The sequence below is a fragment of the Malania oleifera genome, chromosome 2, assembly GCF_029873635.1.
Source record: "Malania oleifera isolate guangnan ecotype guangnan chromosome 2, ASM2987363v1, whole genome shotgun sequence".
Lineage (NCBI taxonomy): Eukaryota > Viridiplantae > Streptophyta > Magnoliopsida > Santalales > Ximeniaceae > Malania > Malania oleifera.
In genome coordinates this window covers 81105268-81127554 of record NC_080418.1, presented here as the reverse complement: position 1 = coordinate 81127554, position 22287 = coordinate 81105268, and the positions used below count along the sequence as shown (strand labels likewise).

The 22287-nt window shown below is 39.7% G+C and overlaps 1 protein-coding gene across 1 annotated transcript in view; it reads left to right on the top strand.

Annotated features, from left to right (window-relative positions):
• The window catches only part of LOC131148896 (uncharacterized), a 75085-nt gene that overhangs the window by 6423 nt on the left and 46375 nt on the right, over positions 1-22287 (top strand). Inside the window, exon 7 of the mRNA XM_058098856.1 lies at positions 15388-15616. Coding sequence (XP_057954839.1) covers positions 15388-15616 — 229 coding nt within the window. The remainder of the gene's footprint in view (positions 1-15387; positions 15617-22287) is intronic.

Below are 22287 nucleotides of genomic sequence, written 5' to 3'. Positions count from 1 at the left end.
AGGAAAATGTTAGGATTCTTCTCGTCCGTTTGCACTTCAAAGCACGAAACCCCTGTTGATGAACGCTCCTCTCTCTCAACCTTCAACAACGTTTCAAATGGTCAAGTAGCTCTAAATCTTCCTACACGGGCAACTTTGTCTTCCTGGGTGACAACTATTTCATTTTGCATGAGGATTGATGACTGTAGGAAGAAGCACGAAGGTCTGATTCAGACCCTCAACACTCGAAACACTTCAGATCTCCAAATCTTTAGACTTCCTTTTCTCATCTCTGCAACATGAGCAGTGACGATTGTTCTTCGATCTATATTGACCTCTCTCCCATTTGCATTTGAAGATTGCTCAGCAGAAACAGTTAAGGTAGGGACTGTCGTAAACTACTCGATACTCTACCGGATAATGATTCACTTGAATTCATTTATTAAATTAAATAAGTTGAGCTCTAGCTCAATTTTTGAACTCATTAACTAAACAAACCAAACTCAAGTTGAGTTTTACTTGGCTTATTAGGCTCACGATCTAACTCGTTTAGCAGTTCGTTGAGCCAATTCGGCTCGTTTATCAGCTTGTTTATTAGTTTGTTAATAACTTGTGAACTATCTCGATATTAATCTCATTAAATATTTGATTTAAACTTAAAAACATATTTTCCTCTAATTATTTTATTGACTATCAATTAATTACTTCAGAATCTGTATCTCATTTATTCCTGCATTATTCCTTTTCTTGGACGGTTTGGAATAAGTTTGTTTGGGTTTCAGAGAGAGAGTTGGGTTTGTCCGGAATTGGTGGAGTTCCTGGCTATTTCTTTTACAGGATTTGGCAGGAGTAGAGATTGTTAGGCTTTGTGGAGGTGTGGTTTCTTCATCGTTTTATGGGGTATGTGGTTGGAAAGAGATACTCATATATTTACGGGGAAAGGGAATGCCTTGCTATATGCTATGGGATAGGGTTCTGTATATGGTTTTGTTGTGGGCTGTTGCAGCTGGTTGTTTCAGAGGGATATGTTTTTCGGATTTACAGCATATGATTGACTGGGAGTGTTGGTTTCATTTTGATTTTACATGTACTTTGTTTTCATATCTTTTAAGGAGGGTTCAATTCATCTTTTTTGTAATTTCATTCTTGAAATAAATCTCTTTGTTTTCTATAAAAAAAAGAATGTCCTAACTGTTCTACAGATTTTTGAGGTTGTGTTGGATTTTAGGATTAACTTGTTTAAATCTAGCTTGTTTGGGTTGAATTTGAGTGTGCAGGATCCCTCTTGCTATATTTCTTTAGTTGGGTTTTAAATTCAGGATTGGCCTTCAACTTATTTAGGTCTTCTGTTTGGAGGTAATCCTCATAGTATTTCTTTTGGGGATCCTGTGGCAGAGTGAATTACTCAGAGGTCGGATGGGTGGAAGTGTGGTTAGTTTTCCTTATGTGGTTGTATTACTTCAGCTTAAGCTTGTCTTTCTAGTATTTCCATTCTTTTTCCCCTCTTTTCGGGGTTCTTGACTTCTTGTAAGGGTAGCTGAGAGTTTGGACAAGTTGATGAAAGATTTTATTTGGAAAGGGCTGGGGGGGGGGGGAGAAAAGGATCATTTTGTGAGTTGGGACATCTTGGGGAAGCATAAAACTAGAGGAGTTTCAGGAATAAGTGATTTTATGTTTAAGAACATTTATAGCAATCTGGTGAGATAAGGCCACAGAGTTTAAGGAGAGATTCTGCTGGGGAGTTGAGTATCATGGAAGATGCACTAGATAAGAGAAAGGATTTAGGGAGTAATGGAGCTTGCAAAGGAATGGAGGTTAAGAAATGTGGAGATTTTTCAGATAATGATAGTGATGACATAAGTGGGTTTGCTGTTGGATGAGATTCGGGAACAATTTGGTTATGTTTCTGATTCCTGTGATTGTCTCAGGGACTGATCATATGCTCATCCAGCCCCGTTGGAAGGATTGGAGGGTTTTTTTTTTTTTTTGAAAACAATGGAATGGGTGCAAAATGGAATTTTACCTACACCAGGTTCTTTCCAGGAAGGATTTAGAAGCCCAAGAGATATTGGAGAAATTGGATTTAAAAATGTGTGATGCTAGAGGAACGAAAGTGCGTTTTGTTGGGGGTAAGTACAAAGCAAAGAAGGGTCAGAGGGAGCTAGCAAATCTAAAGTGCTCGGTGAATTATGATGGAGAAGGACTGAAAAGGGGTTTCCTTAATTAATTGTTCTTTTTGTTTATTGTTTGTAGTTTATTTTATTGTATTTTTTCTTTTTTATTATTTTTTATTTTTTCTGTTTTTTATTTTTTTCAGTGGATTTCTTGCCCTCTTACATTGTAACTTATCTTTCTCAATCTAATATACTTTCTTTTATGAATTTATTTATTTTTTAAAAAACATCTATCTCGGTGGGAAGTGGTTGTGGCTTTTGCTTTAAAGGTTGAATCCCTTGGCCACAAGGTTACTAAGAGTAAATATGGACTTTATAGGTATGATTGGGGTGTTATAGTGTTGCCCGGGAGGGAATATTTCTCATGTGAGACCTTGAAAAATTTCTCTCAAGTTTATCCTACTTTCCTTTCTTTTAAAATTCCCATGTAGTTCTCTTTCTCATTTTTGTAAAGCTTTTTGTAATGGGTGGAGGTGAGCCTTGACTCAATGGTAAACTTGTTGCATACATATCTGAAGGTCAGAGGTTCGAGTCATGAAATTAGTTTCTCCAAGCATGGAGGTAAGACTGCACACATCATGCCCTCCCAGACCCTTGATGGCATGCCAGCTTTGTGCACTGGGTGTTGCATTTTTTAGCTTTTCTTCGTAATAATTGCTTTTTTTGTTTTTTTGTTTTGGTTTTTTTAGACATTTCTTCGAAATAAGTGGATTTGGAGATTTTTGGTGGAAATAAACATCATTTATAGTGGTTGTTGCTGAGTATGGTTTGGACCATCATGGTTGGACCATGAGTTGTAGTAGAATCCTTTATGGGGTGGGCACTTTAAAGTGGATTAGGAGAGGTTAGGATGATATCTCCATGTTTGTGTAGATTGAGGTAATGGGGTATGTCAGCCTGTGTGTGCGTCTAGAAGGGGGATGAATAGATGATTTTTGCGAATATGTAAATTTTCTGCAAAATAAAATAACTTGGCAAGAAGCAAGTGAAATATATCACAATTATTTCAAAGCAAATAAACACAAGCAAATAAACAGATGAAGGAGAGAAAAACTCAACACATTGATTTAATGTGGTTCGGCACCAATCCTATGTCCACGCCTTGAGACCAACTCAAAGATTCCCAAATCCACTATATGATCTCTTTTCAAGATGGAGAAGCCTTTACAACAAGGGAACCACTCCCAGCTGCTCACCAAGAGCTCAACCAAGGTGTTTACCAAGAATCACCTTACAATGGCTCACAAAGAACCTCCAAGTGTACAATGAATCAATAGCAAGTAGATACAACTCGAAATGCTCCTTCTTGAGCTGATATTACAAGTAGAAACCTCACACTACTCTCTTTTGCAAATGATGTGTAAACAAGAATAAGGTGCAAGAGAGCTTGAGAGCAAATACGAAACCTAGAATGAATGCACAATGAATATTCTCAACAACCTATGCTCAATCAATATTATTAATGAATGCTAATGGGGTATATTTATGACCAAGAAGACGAGCAAGTTGTTGGCTAGCCGTTGGGCATTAATGGAGACAAGACAAAGCAAAAACTAGCCGTTATTGCGTATTAAATTTCTTTCTGCTGCAGTCATTAGTTGACGAGTCCATGGACTATTCTATGAGTTACACACTTGCACTAGTTGACGAGTGCCCTGTTCTCGTCAACAAGTCTTCTCTGCAAGTCTTAGACTGGTCTCGGGATCTCCTAGTCGACGAGTGCCCTGTTCTCGTCGACGAGTCACCTGCGTACACTAGTCGATGATTCCCTTGTTCTTGTCGACAAGTCACCTCTGCAATCTCAGGTAGGCCTCGGGATCTACTAGTCGACAAGTGCCCTGCACTAGTTGATGAGTCCCCTTCATACACTAGTCGATGAGTCCCTTGTTCTCATTGACAAGTTACTTGTTTTACTACACAAATAAGTCTCTAAATGTACTAGGACAAGTTCAAATAAAGTGGGTTTGTTCGAATTAAAATCCAACCTTGTCTAAATGTAGTTTTGACCAAGTATAAGATGTCTTGGTTAATAAATCATATTTGAAAACTTTTTTTGACATCTTATGCAATGGTGTGACTCAGTATGCAAGTATTAACTTGGTTTTAATGTTCTAAACTGATATGAACTAAATGCATATGCAATTGCTCAGCTCTTGCAAGGTATCCTTATACACATTACACACACAAGAGTTACAAAGCAGATCCTGCTTCTCACACAGCCCAACAAATATGTAAACAAAAAAAAGACTTCATATATGCTCTGGTTGGCTGTGCTTCGGGTGTTTCATGTATGTGCTTTGGTAAAGGCCTTTGCTCATTACCTCCTTAATAAACGTCTGAACCTTGTGCTTGCTTTGGTGTTGACCTGTATACCTGAACTTAATTTGGGAATGTAGATTAGGTAACCCGAGGGTCACTAATGGGTTGTTATCATCAAAACCAACTAGAATGAGAAGCCTTAGCCACTAGGGCTAACATTCTCCCCCTTTTTGATGATGGCAAACCATTGGTGTTCTTTTGAAAGATTTTTCTTAAAAATGCTCCCCCTCAAGATATGCATACATGCTTGAAAAATTTTGAAAAATTCCTCCCCTAACTATATGCACTCTATGCATGATTTGAAAGCATTTTTTCAAAAGAAATCAGTATATCGATAGTACAGTTTAGCAACATTCCCAATGTCAACACAAGCAGTTTAGTATGTCCAACACAAGCAGTTCAGTATGTCCAATACAAGAAGTTCAACAGTCAGTAGGCAATCAAATTAAGCAACGAGTATTAATCATAAAACATCAGTTGAGTACAACGGAATCCATTAAAAGTTGTTTTTCATTAGCATGTATCATGCTCACTAGATAGTGGAACAACGCCAGATTCATAACACAGTACATACAAAAACCATAAGTGTGAGTATGTTAGTCAGCCATACAATATTTCTTTTTTTTTTTTTTAATACGAAAATTCTGTTCTCCCTTCCTAACCTTCCTTCCTAACTTTCTTCCAAAACAAATCTTTCTAAAACACAATTTCTTCTCCCCTTTTGCCATCATGAAAAAGAAACGAGAGGACCCTATGGGTTGCGGCGGAGATGCTCAAGAATAGCAGCTAAACTAGAATTGGCATGAGTCATGTGAGCCTCTTGAGCTTGAACGACTGCACGGTGTTCCTGCCGCATGGACGTCATTTTTAGCTCAAGTCTGTCAAGGTGCTCCAAAATGGGATCAGTCGGTTGTGCCTCAGGAGCATTAGGAACGATCTGTCCTTCGGCTGCCGTGTCTGCTTCCATAGCGGCTTCCACTTTGTCTTCTGGTTTGCCAACAAGTTCTGCAGAATTCCTCCAAATCCTGTCCTGATCACCCCTCACAAAGTGCATCCTATGAAGGGTGGCGTCAGTGTAAATGTCTTCCGGAGAAGGTACTACACTAGGCATGTCGGCTTGAATAATTTCGAAATGATCAAAGAATTTGGTAAGCAAACGTCCATATGGCGAACACCCTTTTTTCCTTTTTAAACTCTCTTCCATATGCTGAGCAATGACAGTTGGCAAATATATTCCCCGACCATTCCATAGACAAAACATAGCAAAGATGTTGCTGAGCGTTACCCAGTCTCGCCCGCCTTGTCGCGGCGAGAAATTGTAGGTAATCATATGATGTAAAACTCTAAATTCGACTGTTAGTTCCTTAGATTTCGGTTTTGGTATTTCAGGAATATCCGGATTGCTTGTCACTAATTTCAATGCATCGTGTGAGTCAAACCAGTCATAGCCCGTAGGCCACATTGCCTTGGGAAGGCTTTGAACAGGGTAAAATTCACAAGATAAGACCTTAGAAAAGGTTTGATCAGTTAACCTAATGATTTTCCCTCTAACGGTGGAGTAAGCTGCACAACCTCAAGATGATGGAACAAAATTTGCGTAGAACTCCCTAACTAATTCAACATAGACAGGCTCATCCAAAGTAAACAAAGTTTCCCATCCTACAACTTTGATATTGTCTAACAAGGTAGAGAAGTTATCCTTAAGAAATTTTAATGGAACGATCTTTTCGAATACTATATTCTGCTTACAGATGTCGTTGTTGTATCGGTACTCAGCCTTTGAAGACACAAATTGCATGCCTGCATCTTTGGCTTCTTTGCGTGCTTGCTCAGAGGTGGGGTTTCGAGAAGAACCCTCGCCAATCTCAGGTTGTTGGGAAGAGCCGGCGGCTTTTCTCTTGGAGAGTGATGCCATGGAGTTTGTTATAGGGCTTGAAGATGTTGGGATGAGAGACTAGGGCTCAGATGGTTGATAAGAGAGGAAATGGGAGAGAGTTGGGGTTTTTAGGGCTTGAAGGGTTTTTGTTCTAGGCGCTGGAATTTTAATTTGCTCGTCAGGACTCGTTAACGAGTGGCGCAAGCTAGTCGACGAGTGCCTCTTTATTGATCGTTGACGTGTGATATATGCTAGTCGACGAGTGGCTCTTTATTACTCGTCGACGAGAGCTTCTGGCTCGTCGACGAGTGTGTAGTAAAAATTGCTGCCTTGTAATTTCAAATTTGAGCCAATAAAGACCAAGAATGATTTGGGTATTTTAACAAAAGTCCTTGAAGGTGCACATACCCAACTCATGTCTAATTTTGTTGAATCTTTCCTCATTTAGGGGTTTTGTAAGAATATCCGCTAATTGATTTTCGGTGTTAACGTATACTCGCTCAATGTCCCCCTTTTGCACATCGTCTCAAATGAAGTGATGCCGGATTTTGATATGTTTAGTCCTAGAGTGCAGGCACGGGTTTTTCGAGATGTTTATGGTGCTAGTGTTATCACAATGAATTGGAGTTCCTTTTGCTAAAACTTTGAAATCCTCGAGTTGCTACTTCATATATAACGCTTGAGCACAACAACTACCAACTACTGTATATTCAGCCTCGGTGGTTGAAAGGGCAACTAAGGTTTGCATCTTGCAAAACCATGAAACAAGAGAGTGTCTAAGAAAGTGACACGTTCCACTAGTACTCTTCCTATTGGTTTTGCATCCCCCATAATAAACATCTGAATAGCAGGTTAGATCAAATGGGTTGCTCTTCGAGTAGAAGAGCCCTAAGTCATGTGTACCTGCCAGATACTTGAAGGTTCTCTTAATGGCATTTAGGTGGGATTCCTTGGGACATGATTGGAACCTGGCGCGTAGGCAAACGCTAAACATGATGTCTGGCTTACTGGAGGTCAGATAAAGAAGACTGCCAATCATCCCTCTATATAGTTTTTGGTCAACCTTTTTACTGTTTTCATCATTATCAAGCTTTGTTGTTATGCTCATTAGAGTTGTTTTTGTTTTTCCCATTTCCAAACCAAACTTTTTGAGCATATCTTTTACGTATTTAGCTTGATTTATGAATATTCCATTTTTCAACTATTTAATTTGTAAGCCAAGGAAGAAGGTTAATTCGCCCATCATACTCATCTCAAATGTCTCCTGCATAGTTCAGGCAAATTCTTTACACATATTTTCCTTTGTAGCACCCAAAATGATATCATTTACATAAATCTGTACGACAAGCATGTCATTTCTCTAATGTTTTAAGAACAAGGTAGTATCAAATTGTTCTCTTGTGAAACCATCTTCCAAGAGAAACTTACGTTCATACCATGCTCTTGGTGCTTGTTTAAGTCCATATAGGGCTTTTGAGTGTTTAAATACATGTTCAGGGTGAGTATGACTCTCAAAACCTGCGGGCTGTCTAACATATACTTCTTCATTAATATATCCATTTAGAAATGCACTCTTGACGTGCATTTGAAATAGTTTAAAGTCTTTGAAACAAGCAAATGCAAGTAACATCCTAATAGCCTCAAGTCTTGCTACAGGGGCATAAGTTTCATCATAATCAATACCTTCTTATTGGTTATACCCTTGTGCAACTAGCCTTGCTTTGTCTCTCACAATGTTACCATCTTCATCTTTCTTATCCCTAAACACCGATTTTGTGCCTATTATCGTTGTCCTTGGGTTTAGGAACCAATTCTCATACTTTGTTTCTTTCGAATTGGTCAAGTTCTTTTTGCATGGCAATGATCCAATTTTCATCATTTTCAGCCTCATTAAAATTTTTGGGTTCAATTTGGGATACGAAGGCTATGTTATTGCATCCACTTTTCAGGTGTGATCTAGTATTGACTCCCTTAGATGGATTTCCTATGATGAGATCAGTTGGTTGGTTTCTAACAAATTTCCAAGCTCTAGGGAGTTCTTGATCTATTTCTACAGATTCTTCCGGAGGTGATGACTCTTGATGATCATTTTTGATTTCTTGGGAACTTTCTTCTTGTTCGTTATTTATCTTGAGTTGTTCAAGTTCCTTTTCAATTCTCATGATAGTTACTTGATCATCTTCTTCCAAGTCAAATGTTGCTTTGGGTGCATATGGGTTGGATTCATCAAAAACAACATGAGTTGTCTCTTGAACAGTTTGGGTTCTTTTATTAAATACTCTATAGGCCTTACTGTTTATTGCATACCCTGGGAAGATCCCTTCATTAGATTTTGAGTCAAATTTTGCTAGGTGATCTTTATCATTTAGAATGAAGCATTTACAACCAAAAACCTTAAAGTGTGAGATGTTGGGTTTCCTACCCTTCCATATCTCATATGGGGTTTTGCCTATTTTGGATCTAATGATGACACGGTTGCTAACGTAGCAAGCTATACTAACGGCTTTAGCCCAAATATATTTTGGAAGCCTATGTTCATTGAACATTGTTCTAGCCATTTCTTGGAGAGTTCGGTTTTTTTCTTTCAACTACTCCATTTTTTTGTGGAGTTTTTTGTGCGGAGAAGTTGTATGAGTAACCATTTTCATTACAGAAATCTTTTAACTCTTTGTTTTTAAATTCTCTTCCCCTATCACTCCTAATGTTAACAATAGGCATTCCTTTTTTCATTTTGAACTTTTCCACAAAAATGACTGATAGCATTGCAAATATCACTTTTGTTTGCAAGAAATATAACCCAAGAAAATCTGGAGAAATCATGAACGATCACAAACGCATACAATTTACCGCTAATGCTTGCTACATCATTTGGCCCAAATAAATCAAGGTGTATTAACTCAAGAGGTCTAGTTGTAGAAATCAATTTCTTGTTTTTGAATGACGATTTAATTTGTTTCCCATATTGACATGCATTACAAACTTTGTCTTTGACATAGTTTTCCTTTGGTAAGCTATTAACTAGATCTTTAGTAGATAAACTATGCAATAAATCTATAATAGCATGACCAAGCCTCCTATGCCATAACCAACTAGATTCATTTGTAGCAGCCAAACATCTAACATCACAAGAATTTATATCATCAAATTCAATAGTGTAGATATTTGATTCATGTTTGCCTACTAGTATAGTATTTCCATTCAAATCATTTATTAGGCATTGGGTGGACTGAAATATAACAATGAGTCCCTTATCGCATAGCTGACTAATACTCAATAAGTTGTGCTTAAGTGTGTCAACAAGTGCAACATTTTCAATGGAAAGAAATGAATTACCTATTTTACCCTTACCGATGATTCTTCCCTTGGCGTTGTCTCCGAACGTCACGAACCCTTCTTTCTTGAAGTTGAGAGAGACAAATTTGTTGGAGTCTCCCGTTATGTGCCTTGAACACCCACTGTCAAGGAACCACTTGTTCTTCATCGAAGAGGTCTTCAAGCAAACTTGCAAATAAAGTTAGGTGATTTGTTTTGGTACCCAATTTTCCTTGGGTCCTACGGGGTTAGAATTCTTGATCACCCACACGTACTTCTTTTCTTTTCCTCTGTTTCCTCTAAAAGGACAAGTGAATCGTACATGACCCTTTCTCTCACAGTATAAGCAAGTTTTATTAACATGCAAAGGGTTTGGTTTGGGTGTTGGGTTTTTGTTTGGTAATGAGTTTCTTTTGACACGTAGATTTGTAAAACCAGTAGATTTGGATGATGAAAAGCCATAACCTAAACCTTTGAAAATCTCAAATCTTTGAACTCCAAGTAATTTGTCAAAATTCTCTTTTCCATTGGTAAACTTATAAATGATTTTGCTTTGGTCCTCAATTTCCTTCTTCAAGGGCAAGTTTTCCTTAAAGCTTTCATCAATTTGGTTTTTCAAATTTTCGATTTTCTTTTGAAAAAACTCATGATCTATTTGAGAATTTTTCGCAAGTTTTTCAATTTTTGTATGCAAAGATGCATTTTCTTCCTTTAAAGCAGAACAAAGACATATCTCTTTTCTCTTGCATTTTCCTCATCTAGCTCATCTGCCGTGAAGTAAAAGTTTGCAACTTCTTCTTCGTTTTCTCCATCGGTTGAAGTTCCGTTCAGCTTGTATCATCTGGTTGTATTTATATCTTTGTACTTCTTCTTGTCTCCTTGCTAATTGTTGCCTTTGTTTTTGAATTGTGGGCAATCAGCCATTCGGTGTCTGGTCTTCTTACAATTGTAACACCTTATGTTTGATTCTCCTTTCTCCTTTTGCTTACCAACCCGTTTGTTCAACAAAAACTTTCTAAATCTTCTTGTGAGGAGAGCTACTTCATCTTCATTGTCATTCTCTTCTTCTTCCTCCACAATTACTTTTTGACTTGCTGCCTTCAAGGCTATCCCGATGCCTTTTTCGGTTTTTCCACTTCAAGTGTAGCATTTTTCTTTTTGATCTCATATGTCTTGAGAGACCCAATGAGCTCATCAAGTGTGACCTCTGAAAGATCCTTCGCTTCTTCAATGGCTGTGGACTTTGCATGCCACGATTCCGGCAATGAACGAAGCACTTTCTGCACATTGTCTTCCGTAGAGTATTCCCTACCAAGTGCTTTCAAGCCATTTGTTATATGTGTAAATCGTGTAAACATGGAAGTAATTGACTCACCTTCTTCCATTTTGAACATTTCATATTCTTTAACTAACATATAAATTTTTGACTTTTTAACTTGAGATGTACTTTCATACGTTACCTGGAACTTTTCCCACATTTCCTTTGCGTTGTTGCATCCGCAAATACGGTTGTACTCTTCATCACTTACAGCACAATAGTGAAAATTTTTTTGTTTTGTAATTTAGTTGAACTAACCTTGATTTTGTGTCCGACAACTTCTTGATTGGTTTGAGCTCACCTTTGTCATCCTTAAACACGTAATCTCCTTGGGTGATCACATTCCACATTTTCAAGTTGTATGATTGGATGAAGATTGCCATTCGGTCCTTCCATGCAGAGTAGTTTCTTCTGTTGGACTTTGGTGGACGATCAACAAATTGTCCTTGGGAAAACATATCCGCCATGATCTTTGCGTTCTAGATGTTGCTCTGAAGGTCTAGCGACTGGCTCTGATACCACTTGTTGGCCCGTGTGTGCATTTAGCGCCCGGGGGGGGGGGGTGAGTAGACGATTTTCGCGGATATGTAAATTTTCTACAAAATAAAATAACTCGGCAAGAAGCAAGTGAAATATATCACAATTATTTCAAAGCGAAAAAACACAAGCAAATAAATAGATGAGGGAGAGAAAAGCTAACCACAACGATTTAACGTGGTTCAGCACCAAGCCAACGTCCACGCCTTGAGACCAACTCATGGATTCCCAAATCCACTATTTGACCTCCTTTCAAGACGGAGAAAGCCTTTACAACAAGGGAACCACTCCCAGCTACTCACTAAGAGCTCAACCAAGGTGTTTACCAAGAATCACTTTACAATGGTTCACAAAGAACCTCCAGGTGTACAATGAATCAATAGCAAGTAGATACAACTCGAAATGTTCCTTCTTGAGTTGATATTACAAGTAGAAACCTCACACTACTCTCTTTTGCAAATGATGTGTAAACAAGAATAAGGTGCAAGAGAGCTTGAGAGCAAATGCGAAACCTAGAATGAATGCACAATGAATATTCTCAACAACCAATGCTCAATCAATATTATTAATGAATGCTAATGGGGTTTATATATGGCCAAGAAGACGAGCAAGTCGTTGGGCATTAATGGAGACAAGACAAGGCAAAAACTAGCCGTTATCGCGTATTAAATTTCTCTCTGCCGTAGTCACTAGTCGATGAGTCACACACATGCACTAGTCGATGAGTGTCCTGTTCTCGTCGATGAGTCTACTCTGCAAGTCATAGATGGGTCTCGGGATCTCTTAGTTGACGAGTGCCCTGTTCTTGTCGACGAGTCACCTGCATACACTAGTCGACGATTCCCCTGTTCTCGTCGACGATTCACCTCTGCAATCTCAGTTAGGCCTCGGGATCTCCTAGTCGACGAGTGCCTTGCGCTAGTCGACAAGTCCCCTGTTCACGACGAGTCACTTGTTTTACTACACAAATAAGTCTCTAAATGTACTAGGACAAGTTCAAATGAAGTGGGTTTGTTCTAATTAAAATCCAACCTTGTCCTAATGTAGTTTTGACGAAGTATAAGATGTCTTGGTTAATTAATCATATTTGAAAACCTTTTTTGACATCTTATGCAATGGTGTGACTCGGTATGCAAGTATTAACTCGGTTTTAATGTTCTAAACTGATATGAACTAAATGCATATGCAATTGCTTAGCTCTTGCAAGGTATCCTTATACACATCACATGCACAAGAGTTACAAAGTAGTTCCTTCCTCTCACACAACCCTACAAATATGTAAACAAACAAAAGACTTCATGTATGCTCTGGTTGGCTGTGCTTCGGGTGTTTCATGTATGTGCTTTGGTAAAGGCCTTTGCTCATTGCCTCCTTAATAAATGTCTGAACCTTGTGCTTGGTTTGGTGTTGACCGGTATACCTGAACTTAATTTGGGAATGTAGATTAGGTAACCCAAGGGTCATTAATGGGTTGTTATCATCAAAACCAACTGGAATGAGAAGCCTTAGCCACTAGGGCTAACAGTGTATCTAATTTCTTTTTTGTTGCAATTTGTGACAGGTGGTGTAGGGAAACATCCTTAAAAGACTACTATCCAGATCTATTTTTATTGGCTGGGGATAAGGAGTTAATGATGCCTTGATTAGTCCATATGTCCATCCTTCTAATGGCTCCATATTTTGGGATGCATCTTTTGTATGAGATACACAAGATTGGGAGATGAGGATTTGTCTGGATTCTCTGACTTGCTCTGCATTATGGAACACCCGTGCTTCCGCCAGAATGCCTTTTTTTTTTTTTTTTTTTTTCAGCTTGGTCATGGAAAATATTCAAAGAAGAGGGACGACTATGGTTCATGGATGCTATTTTTGTAAGAGTTCAGTAGAAATGGTGTGACCCCTTTTTATTTGTGTTCTTGCACTAAAACTCTATTGGGGATCTGGCTTGTTTAGTCAGTATCCATTGGCTGTTGCAGGATCTTCAGTGGTCAGCTACTCTGCATGGGTGTTCATACTTGCACAGAAAGAAAGAGAGTCCTATCTTTGATCCCTCTCGCCATTTTTCGGTTAGTATGGGGGGGAGGGGAATAGGAGAGCTTTTTTGGAGGAGGAGTCTTTACTTTTAGTGCTTAAAAATAGGTGGTTAAAGAGAACTGTTGGTATAGTGGACTTGAAAGGATGGTTGGACAACAAGTTTTAGAGTTTGTTTTAGTTTTAGTTGATTTTTATCATGTAAATAATTTTTGTACTTGGGTTGGCTCCCCTTTGGGGCCTTCTGGTTAGGTGCAGTTTAGCTTTTATTGATCATGATGATGTACATTAAAATTTGGAATTCTTGGGTTTGAGAGAGAGAGATTAAGTGCTGAAGAGAAAGAAAGTACATGAAGAGAAGAGAAGAAGTGGAAAAAATAATTAGATAGGAGGAGAAAAGGTGGAGCCGGGGGGGGGGGGGGCACAGAAGCTCAATGTCATCCCCAGTTCTTAGGCTTGTCCCAAAAAGTGACATACATACAAAACCATAAATCCGCATAAAAATTTCCAAAATTAATCTTGCCCTGTGCTTCAACATATTGGGATCCCTGTTCTGATCTTCAAACTCCAAAAAAAAAAAAAAAAGAAAAAGAGAAAAGTTTTCAGAAATAAGGCAAAACAGCAATGCTTAATAAAATCCTACGTTTACATGAATGACTACAATTAATTGTAATGCAAGATTTTTTTGGGTTTTGTGTGTGTTATCAGTTACAAACTTAGTATCAAACCTATATACTTGAAAAAATTTAAGATGTTAAATGAGTCCTGTAGAATTCTAATTTTGCCACTTGTGAGATCTTTTTTTATGGGGATGATTTTTCTGAGAAACGAGCTGGAATAGGATTGTCCTTGCCACCTAACTTGCCTTGGTTTCTGTCCTTGTATAATGTATGCTTTGCTGTAATACTGCACTGCCATTATTGGTATCAAACCAATAGTGATTCATACAAGCTAAATCTTCTAATCAATAATTGGGCCAAAGAAAGAACTTAAATTGAAGTTATTTCTCTTTATCTCTATCAAAATGTTTGTTTTCATCCAAAAAGTGACTACAGTTTTTTACGTTTTTCCTATTGTAAGATATTGGCATGTTGATATTTTTTTGGGGGGCGATTTTACTTTATAATTGAGGGCGGGCATTGGCTAATTGTTAAGTTGCGGAAACAGCCAAACAGCCTCTTTGCCTAAAAGGGTAATGATGCATATAAAGAACATTCCAAAACCCAGCATTTGCATGCCTTTGTCTCCTGGGCTGCCAATTGTTGGAATTTACGTTTGATTTCAAATGAATCATTGTTATTTGTGTACTTTTGTTCCCTTTATTATTTTTTTAAATGTCTTTATCTTGCAAGCTTTTTGATTTACCAAATTAATGATTTGCATGCTGTGTTGCCTGCGTTAGGTTTAGGTAATCTAACAACATCACATGGGCAACTGCATTATTTTATTTGTTTAAATGTCTTATCTTGCAAGCTTTTTGATTTACAAAATTAATGATTTGCCTGCTGCGTTGCCTCACTTAGGCTTAGGTAATCTTACAGTACAAGATAATTGGAAAAGGTTTATTAAGTATTTAGGTGTTTCTACATTGCTAAGATTGTTGACTTGGTGAGATGTGGATATATTACATCAAATTGGTTTGCTGATGGTGTTATCTATTATCAAATTGTCTCCTCACGTGATGTTGAAGGTGTTTAGTAACTAATTCTTATTTCCTTGCTCTTGTTTTTGGTACTGAACGTGCCCTCATTGCTTTGGAAGACTAGATCAACTACAAAATTTATAGTTATTGCAATTGTGTATTTTTCCTTGTAATTTAATCCTTTTCTGGCGATAATCAGGGCAACACAGTTGGTTCTAAAAGCCCATAAAGAAGCTGTGAATTCCTTAAGTGGGACTGGTGCAGCAAAATTAGGAACTGTTGCAACTGTTGTTGCTGCTGCCAATTCAACAGCCAGGGAATCTTCCAAAGAAATTGAAGCGGCAATGCAGATATCCATGAGAAATGCTTTGGGAATGTTGACGAATAGAACAAGTGATGGTCAAATGGATGATTTGACAATCATGAAGGTATGCCATGTGTTAGTTCCTCATTCTGTAATTATCCCCATCTCTCCCTCCAGAAGAAGGAAAGTAGCATTGATTCCACTCCATTAATTACTTTATTTGCATCTCAACATGCTTATTGATTGTTGTCTTATATCTGCATCTTGTAATGTTTTGACATCAAAACTATGGTGATGGTCTATGCTATCTAACATTTGAGGTTATTAGCTTTGTGTCATGTTAGGTCATGAATGCATGGTGGTTAGAATTTAGATTTGGGTTTAATTTTGATCTTGTGGGAAATTTGGCTCTCATTTTGTATAATTTTAGAAGAAACTATTTAGTATTAACAGTTTTTTTTTTCCAAGAAGAGGGCAGGCCTTGGATCAACGGTAAGGTTGCTCCTTTGTGACTGGTTGCTCATAGGATCGAGTCTAGGGAACAGTCTCTCTGCATAAAATTAGGGGTAAGACTGCGTACACTCCTCCCCTTAACCTCGCCCTCGCAAAGTGTGGAGCCTTATGGCCCGGTGTCATGGGCTAAGCTTGTTCAGGGCATTATGCTTGCCTATGACCGCTTATCTCGTGTGTTTGGGATGGGTTTCCATCATGTAAATACTAGTGTAGGGTTATTTTCCAGTATTTACTTCATTGTAAGCCAAATAAGGCAGTATGACTCCTCGGTCACATTGATGTTTCCTAGTGCCAGAGTGAGAATGGCCCAGAAAGCTCTTTAGGGGAGGGTGAGTGTTCATCAATCATTGTAAAACTCACTAGCAATTGTCAACGTGCTTAGCCTACTTGCCTCCCTCGCTAAGTACAACATGTCAACGGAGGATTTGTTAATGAATTACGTTTGCTTCAATATTTACTGCTTGGTTGCCACGGCTTTCATGAATTGATAATTATTTCCGCTGCTATCTGATTGAATGTTAATGAAAGTGTTCCGTGGATGAATGTTGGTAAACAAAAGGCTGGCTAGTTAAGCAAGAGTGCTTTAGCTAGCGCCGCACGGCCCTTCACAACGGTGTGAAAAAGGCGGACCGTGACATTTGGTATCAGAGCCCAAGTCGGTGACACTTGGTGAGAGCCCAAGGTTGAGTTGCTACGTGAATTCGATTACCTTCGTTGTTGGGTTTGGAAAGCTTTGGTAAGTGACCATGGCACCAAACAATGCTAAGAGGATCAGCGTGCTGGAAGCACAGGTTGAAGAGTCAACCAACACTATGGCCGCGGAGGTGGCCCAGATGAGAGAACTTGTTGATGAAGTGAGGGGATCACAAAAACATCAAGCAGGTTTGATAGGCAACATGTCAGAGGACTTTCGCCACACTGTGGAAACTTTGCAAGCCCGGATGGCAGATCTGGATGCAAAGGTAAATGTGATGGTTCTTGCAATGGGGAACTCCAACACTCCGGGAGTTAGCAAGACCAAGGTGCCAGAACCCAGGACGTATGGGGGTGCCCGAGATGCCAAGGAGTTAGAGAACTTCTTGTTTGATGTGGAGTAGTACTTTCGCGTTGTGAGGATGGCCTTAGAACAGGCAAAGGTGGATACTGCGACCATGTACTTGGTTGGTGATGCCAAACTGTGGTGGCGTACCAAGTACAGAGAAATTGAAAATGGAAGCTGTGTGATTGATAGTTGGGCAGACTTGAGGAGAGAGCTCAAGGCCCAATTCTTTCCTGAGAACGTTGAGTATAATGCAAGGAGAAAACTGAGAGATCTCAAGCATACGGGGTCAATCAGTGACTATGTGAAACAATTTTCTGCTTTAATGTTGGATATTCGGGATATGTTGGAGAAGGACAAGTTGTTCTATTTTCTAGAGGGGATGAAACCGTGGGCAAGGACTGAACTTCATAGACAAAGGGTTCAAGACTTGTCAACTGCACAAGCGGCTGCAGAACGCTTGACAGACTACGCTGGTGATGAGACCACTTCGTCCAAACGGTTTGGCGGAGAGGGAAACGGTGGAAAGTCTTTCAAGAATGGCAAACCCAAGAGTGGGGGAGCCGACCCTAATTCATCAACCTCACAGGAAGCTTCGTCGTCTCGAGGGTTCAACACACCCAATGGAAAGGGGAAAAGTAAAATTGAGTGTTTCTTGTGTTGAGGTCCTCATCGAGTTTTTAGTGCCCTCACAAAGCATCACTTAATGCCTTACAGGCTTCCATTGTAGAACAGGCAGTGGAAGACGATGGGGAAGAGGATGAAGCCCCGAGGGTGGGTTCAGTGCGGTTAGTGAACGCATTGGAAAAGCAGGCCAAAATACCGAAAGTTACACGAGCAAAAGGGTTAATGTTTGTGGACTTGAGGATAAATGGGAAGAGTACTCGCGCTATGGTGGATACGGGAGCTACTCATAATTTTGTTTCGCAGTTGGAAGCAGGAAGACTCAACTTATCCTTAGAGAAGGATACAGGACGCGTGAAAGCAGTTAACTCTGTAGCCCAGCCTACTCTGGGAGTAGCCAAGCAAGTGGTGATAAAGCTTGGACAGTGGGAAGGTCATGCGAATTTCACAGCGGTGCCATTGGATGACTATCCAGTCATTCTAGGAATGGAGTTCCTAATGGGGACGAGGGCAGTGCTGATGCCTTCGGCTGGTTCCCTGTGTCTGATGGGAGATCACTCGTGCATGGTGCAAGTCGTTGCAACGAAAGGAGACGAAGGGAAGTCCCTTTCAGCCATACAACTCAATGAAGGATTGGGTCAGGGTGAGCAGACACGTCTAGCCACGGTGGTGGTAGACAAAGAAGTAGGCCAAGAGCTGGAGCCTACGCCCATCCAAGCGGTGTTGGATGAGGATAAGGAGGTGTTGCCGGATAAGCTACCTCAAAATTTGCTTTCACGACGGACTGTGGAGCAAGAGATCAAGTTGTTATCAGGAGTGAAACCACCTGCTAAAAGGCCATGTTGGATTGCGCCTCGAGAGATAGTAGAGTTGGGGAAACAGCTTGATGAAGTGGAAGCGGGATGTGTTCGCCCTTCCAAAACACCGTTGGGAGCATCGGTGTCGTTTCAGAGGAAACATGAAGAGCATCTACGGAAGGTGTTCGACAGGCTGAAGGGAAACAGTCTGAATGTGAAGAAGGAGAATTTCTCTTTCGCTCGGCGGAGCAACAAATTCCTTGGTCAAGTCGTTGAACAAGGTCGTATCCGGAGGGGTATGGAGAAGGTAAGGATGGTTCAAGAATGGAAGATTCCCACGACGGTGAAGGAGTTGCGTTCCTTTCTTGGCCTTACTGGATGCTGCAGGAAGTTCGTTAAGGGGTATTCGCGGAGAATGACTCCAATGACAGGACTACTGGGGAGGTATTATTCGCCGCACACGCGGGATGATGTGGTTAATTATACCAAAACTTGTCTCACTTGCCAACAAGACAAGGGGGAGCGGAAGAAGTATGGTACTTTCATGGCCGCACCAAAGTACTGTTCGGCAGAGGGGACGACACAATTGTTCCTTGTGACTATTGTGAAACATTGGGGTTTTCCCCAAGTTATTATTTGTGACCAAGATTTAATGTTCACTGACAACTTCTTAACAGAGTTTTTCAGGATATTCAGGTCACATCTTTACATCTCTTCGAGTTATCATCAACAGACAGACGAACAGATGAAGAGATTCAGAGAGCTACTAGATGAGTACTTGCGCCATTTTGTCAACGACAACCAGGAGAATGGCGTGCAACTACTTGATGTGGCTCCGTTCTGTGGCAACGCCCAAAGGTGCTCAACAACTAAAAAGAGCCCTTTTGAGCTTGTTACAGACCAGCTGCCACTGTTACCTCACACAGTGGGCGAGCCGTACAGACGAAAGAGTCCCAGGGTGTACATCTTCACCAGTGAAGGAGGACAGAATGTAGAGTTTGCCCAAGCCTATCTGGAGAAAGCTTCTAAGCAGATGAATAAGGGGGCAGATCAACAGAGAAAACCGCAATTTCATGTCAATTGCCTCAAGCCATTCAACGCCAACACCAATGACCTGAGCAGAAGTCAGTCAAACAGCGCAGAGTTGAAGACAGTGCAACCTGACAGACATGATGTTGAAGAGATCCTTGCAGGCAGAAAGTTCATATCCTCAAGGAAGAAGCGGCAGAAGTTCCTAGTGAAGTGGAAGCGCCTTGATGACAAAGAAATCAGCTGGATTTATGCGGAAGATATTCAACTGTTCGTGGACAAATTTGAAGTGTACCTACCGCCAAAAGTCTACGAGGTCGTCGACCGCATAAGTGGGGGAGAATGTCATGGGCTAAGCTTGTTCAGGGCATTATGCTTGCCTATGACCGCTTATCTCGTGTGTTTGGGATGGGTTTCCATCATGTAAATACTAGTGTAGGGTTATTTTCCAGTATTTACTTCATTGTAAGCCAAATAAGGCAGTATGACTCCTCGGTCACATTGATGTTTCCTAGTGCCAGAGTGAGAATGGCCCAGAAAGCTCTTTAGGGGAGGGTGAGTGTTCATCAATCATTGTAAAACTCACTAGCAATTGTCAACGTGCTTAGCCTACTTGCCTCCCTCGCTAAGTACAACATGTCAACGGAGGATTTGTTAATGAATTACGTTTGCTTCAATATTTACTGCTTGGTTGCCACGGCTTTCATGAATTGATAATTATTTCCGCTGCTATCTGATTGAATGTTAATGAAAGTGTTCCGTGGATGAATGTTGGTAAACAAAAGGCTGGCTAGTTAAGCAAGAGTGCTTTAGCTAGCGCCGCACGGCCCTTCACAACGGTGTGAAAAAGGCGGACCGTGACACCCGGGGACGACCTTTAGTTTTTTTTTCTAGAAAGTTCTATATAAAATTGTAATGGCAAATAGTTACTTTTAGGAAAATGTCTAAAAAATAATTGAACTCACAACTGTAGTTTTTGAAATGACTAGTACTGTTTGATGCACGGTTCTGGATTGTCATTTCCAGAATGAGCTCCGATGGAGGCATTTTGTGCTATTGTAGTTTGAGTAGGTATTGTTTCTTCTCCTTTGAAATGAGTCTGCTGCTTCCACTGGGTATGTTGTAGAGCTACTGCAAGTGATGGCTGAGCTGCTGCTGCTTCTTTTACCAAGAATCCTGGGGATAGGAAAGGTTGTGCAACTCTGGTGAAACATGGTCCATTGAATCCAACAAGATTCTGGATACAGGTAATTGATCAGCTGCACAATGGCAGATTCTAGTGAAGAATATTTTTGAAGTGTTGAAGCTGACTTTGTAGGTGGATTCGGGATTGAGGCATACTGGTTCTTCTGATTTGTTGGAAGGAGAATGAAGATTGCTTTGAACCAGAGAATGATCTTTTTGGAGTCTTTTTATTTATTTTAAGATAGAAAATGAAATTTATTAAGATAGGAAAATGTACAAGGAGGATGAGAATTCCTTAAAAAAGAATTGAAGGCAAAGAATAAAACCAAAAAGAAAACTAATGCAATAAGAAAATGGAATTAAGCTGATATAATCAAGCAGTCATGCTGGATAACTGAGAAAATTGTAGTATTGTACTGTTGAAACACCTTGTTGATAAAATCCTCATAGAAGTGAAATAACAATCCTATCCCACATCAAATTAATAGATGAAACGTGATCTTGAAAAATCTGGGCGTTTCTCTTCAGGTGAAGTACCCGTATAACAGCAAAAACTACAGACTGCTGCAATATTTTTGCATTCGCTTGCCTCCCAGAGCCCCTAACACTAATCAACCAAAAAAACCTCCAAAGAACGTGGACAAGCCCACTCTCAACCAACAAAAAAGTTTGTTCCATAAGAAACAAACCCCTGAGCAATGAACAAATAAATGAGTATGGTCCTGATTACTCGCAGAACCCAAAACATACACATCATGAGGGGGTTCTGTATACGTTTTTCTAATCAGCAGCAAATTGTTGACATTAACTCTATTAAGAATCCATGCAAAATCCTTTACCTTTGAAGGAGTTTTGGTATCTGAATTTGATTTAACTTCGGAGGATGATGGGAATTTACTACTGGATAAGTTTATGGATCTTGAATATATCCAGTATTCCAGTGTTGCCAGGTGACATTTATTTCTGCTTCTATAATTTTGGTGATGACAACCAGCTGATGTGGTATGATAAAGAGCGGGAAGGATAGGTGAGGAGCGGAGACAGCACCTTATCTGGTGGATGAGGGTGGTATCTTCTGTGCGACTATTCCTTTTATCTAGGATACTGCGGTTTGTAGTAGAATTGATAAGCTTTTGGTGTCTTTTTCCATCTTTGTTGATCCAAAGGTGAGGGGTAGGGGTCAATGGTGGTTCACACCAATGAGCTGTGCATTCATGCATGTGTGGGCCCATGGTGTGTTCGATTCTGGCTTACTGTGAGCTATCTGGTTTGGATAGTTGTGGTTTACTTGCCCCATAGAATTTCTGGTTTTGTGTAGGTTATATCTTGTCATGGAGGTTTAAAGAGGACCTAATTTCCTTTACAAGTGTTGTGGTTGTTTCAGATTTTACATGACACAGTTTTTGTGAATTAGTTAATTATTTTATCACATTTATAAACTTATTAAAAACCTATTACATTAAAAACATGTTTTGAGTCAATAATGTTACACTGTTGTTTTATGCATGGCATATACTCAAATTAAATGTTATATTAGTTATTTTGTTGCTAAAAGGAGTAAAAGCCTTTAATGTTCTACTTTTCACTGTTTTACTTGGTATAAAATTA